At 49.8% G+C, this 1,816-nt stretch overlaps 1 protein-coding gene across 1 annotated transcript; it reads left to right on the forward strand.

Moving 5' to 3' along the window:
- Positions 1–109: 109 nt before the first annotated feature.
- H257_19295 (hypothetical protein) lies at positions 110–1,353 on the forward strand (the record flags this gene model as incomplete). Its single annotated transcript, XM_009848440.1, has 3 exons — positions 110–265; positions 332–634; positions 1,228–1,353. The coding sequence occupies 3 exons, from the start codon at positions 110–112 to the stop codon at positions 1,351–1,353; spliced, it is 585 nt and encodes a 194-aa protein (XP_009846742.1).
- Positions 1,354–1,816: the final 463 nt, after the last annotated feature.

The following is a 1,816-nucleotide window of genomic DNA, read 5'->3' on the forward strand; positions in this document are numbered from 1 at the left end:
CCGCCCGTCTGGTCGCTTCGGCGAGCAGAAGCACTACTTCAGCGGTAAGCACAAACTGTACGGTCTCAAGATCGAGGCATCGGTCTCACCTGAAGGTCTCTTGGTGGACATGAGCGCGCACGAACCAGGTTCGGTGTCTGACATCACCATGTTTCGTGACCGCCAGGACATTCATGCTGCGGCCCTAGTCAAGGACGCAAGTGAGTCCGTGATCAACAACAACGGTGAACTCTTTCAGGACTTTCCTGCATCGTGGTATGTGCTGGTGGACAAGGGCTACATTGGCCTGACTGCGTCGACGCGAGCCATCCACCCGAAGAAGCGTCTCTAGAACGGATCCCTCGATCGCCACGACCTGGAACGGAACGCCAACGTCTCGTCTGATCGTGTCATCGTGGAGAACTTCTTCGGGAGGGTGTGTCTCCTGTGGAAGATCTCCTACGCAACGTTTGTGTGGGGTACGAAGTGCTACGATGCCATCCAACGCCTTACCTTCGCACTGACCAACTACCACCTGACGCTCATGCCCCTGCGCCAATACGATCAGCATCAGTACCGCGCAGTCATGGCACGTTACCGACGTATGGTGGAAGAAAACAACGTCAAGCGCGCCGCCATACAGCGTCGCTACGCTGTTCGTTGCGCGGAGAGAATGGCTACGGAGTCGTTGCGTTCTTCTTTTGCTGCTCGCGTGACTTTCTCACCTTCCGCGAACACCCGCCGCTAAGTATAATAATATAACTTTATACTTGATATTTGTAGGATACACTAAATTTTGTTCATTATATGTGTTCCTGACATATTCTTCGGACTTGATCAGTATCTGCATCAATTCCAAAATATGGAAGCCATTGATCTCTTCCGACATAGATCGTCATAAGCAATGTATTCAATTGTTGACTCCATTCATTATCAGCAAGTTCGATTCTCAGCACTTATGTCCCAACTAAGTACGCTCGAAAAGACTCCAACAGTTTAAGTACGCCCTAAAATGCTCCATCCCAAACCCTCGCTCGGAAATAATCCATCGTTTGCTCGAAAATAATCTTTTCCCGCCGCTCCTGAGACCCCGGTGTCGAACAAACTGTCGGCGGGGAATTCAAAGGACGACAAAGAGTGGCTGGGGTGGCACCGACCCATCGTCCGTAACTTCTGGTAAGAATATACAACTGCAACCATGACTACAAGTCATGGTTTGTATACTTAAATTTTGTATGCGTGGATCAGGCTTCAGGCTGCTTGTTCCCCGAGAGCGGAACACATGTGTTGGATCGTGAAAGGTGGGTCTCGGAGAATTGGGCAGAGGACATTGCGCGGCGGAGGGGAAGGTCGATGGACGAACTGGAGTGCTAACAGGTGTACAGTGGGGTGCACAGAGGAAGGGGTGTAGAACAAAGTACCAGGTATATTTTGTTAACTGAGAGAACTAGCTATCTCTGAGCTGGTTTCCTTGGCGCGCGGCTGCGCGCCAGTCATGCAATTCATGTCCAATGAATGGTACGGAGGTCGTAGAGCTAGTGATTCAAGACACTTCGATTGCCAAGTGTCCTCTTGGGTCAGGATTGGAACTGAACAGGGTTGTCGTGTCCGGATGTCATCCGGAGCCCTTACATTCGTCGTTCAATCCGTACTGCAAAAACAACATCTATGACAGCTGTACAGTTCACTTTTTTCTCGCTTACCAGAAAGGTTCGGACTTCTATTTTGCTAACTGTAAAGGTCTGTATTGTACGTATGGGCATGGTTCCGTGACACTTTTTGGGACTCTTCTATGGACGGGTTCCTTTACTCCAAATTGCTAATATAATAGTGTTTC

Source organism: Aphanomyces astaci (genome assembly GCF_000520075.1).
Source record: "Aphanomyces astaci strain APO3 unplaced genomic scaffold supercont1.462, whole genome shotgun sequence".
NCBI classification, from domain to species: Eukaryota; Oomycota; class Saprolegniomycetes; order Saprolegniales; family Verrucalvaceae; genus Aphanomyces; species Aphanomyces astaci.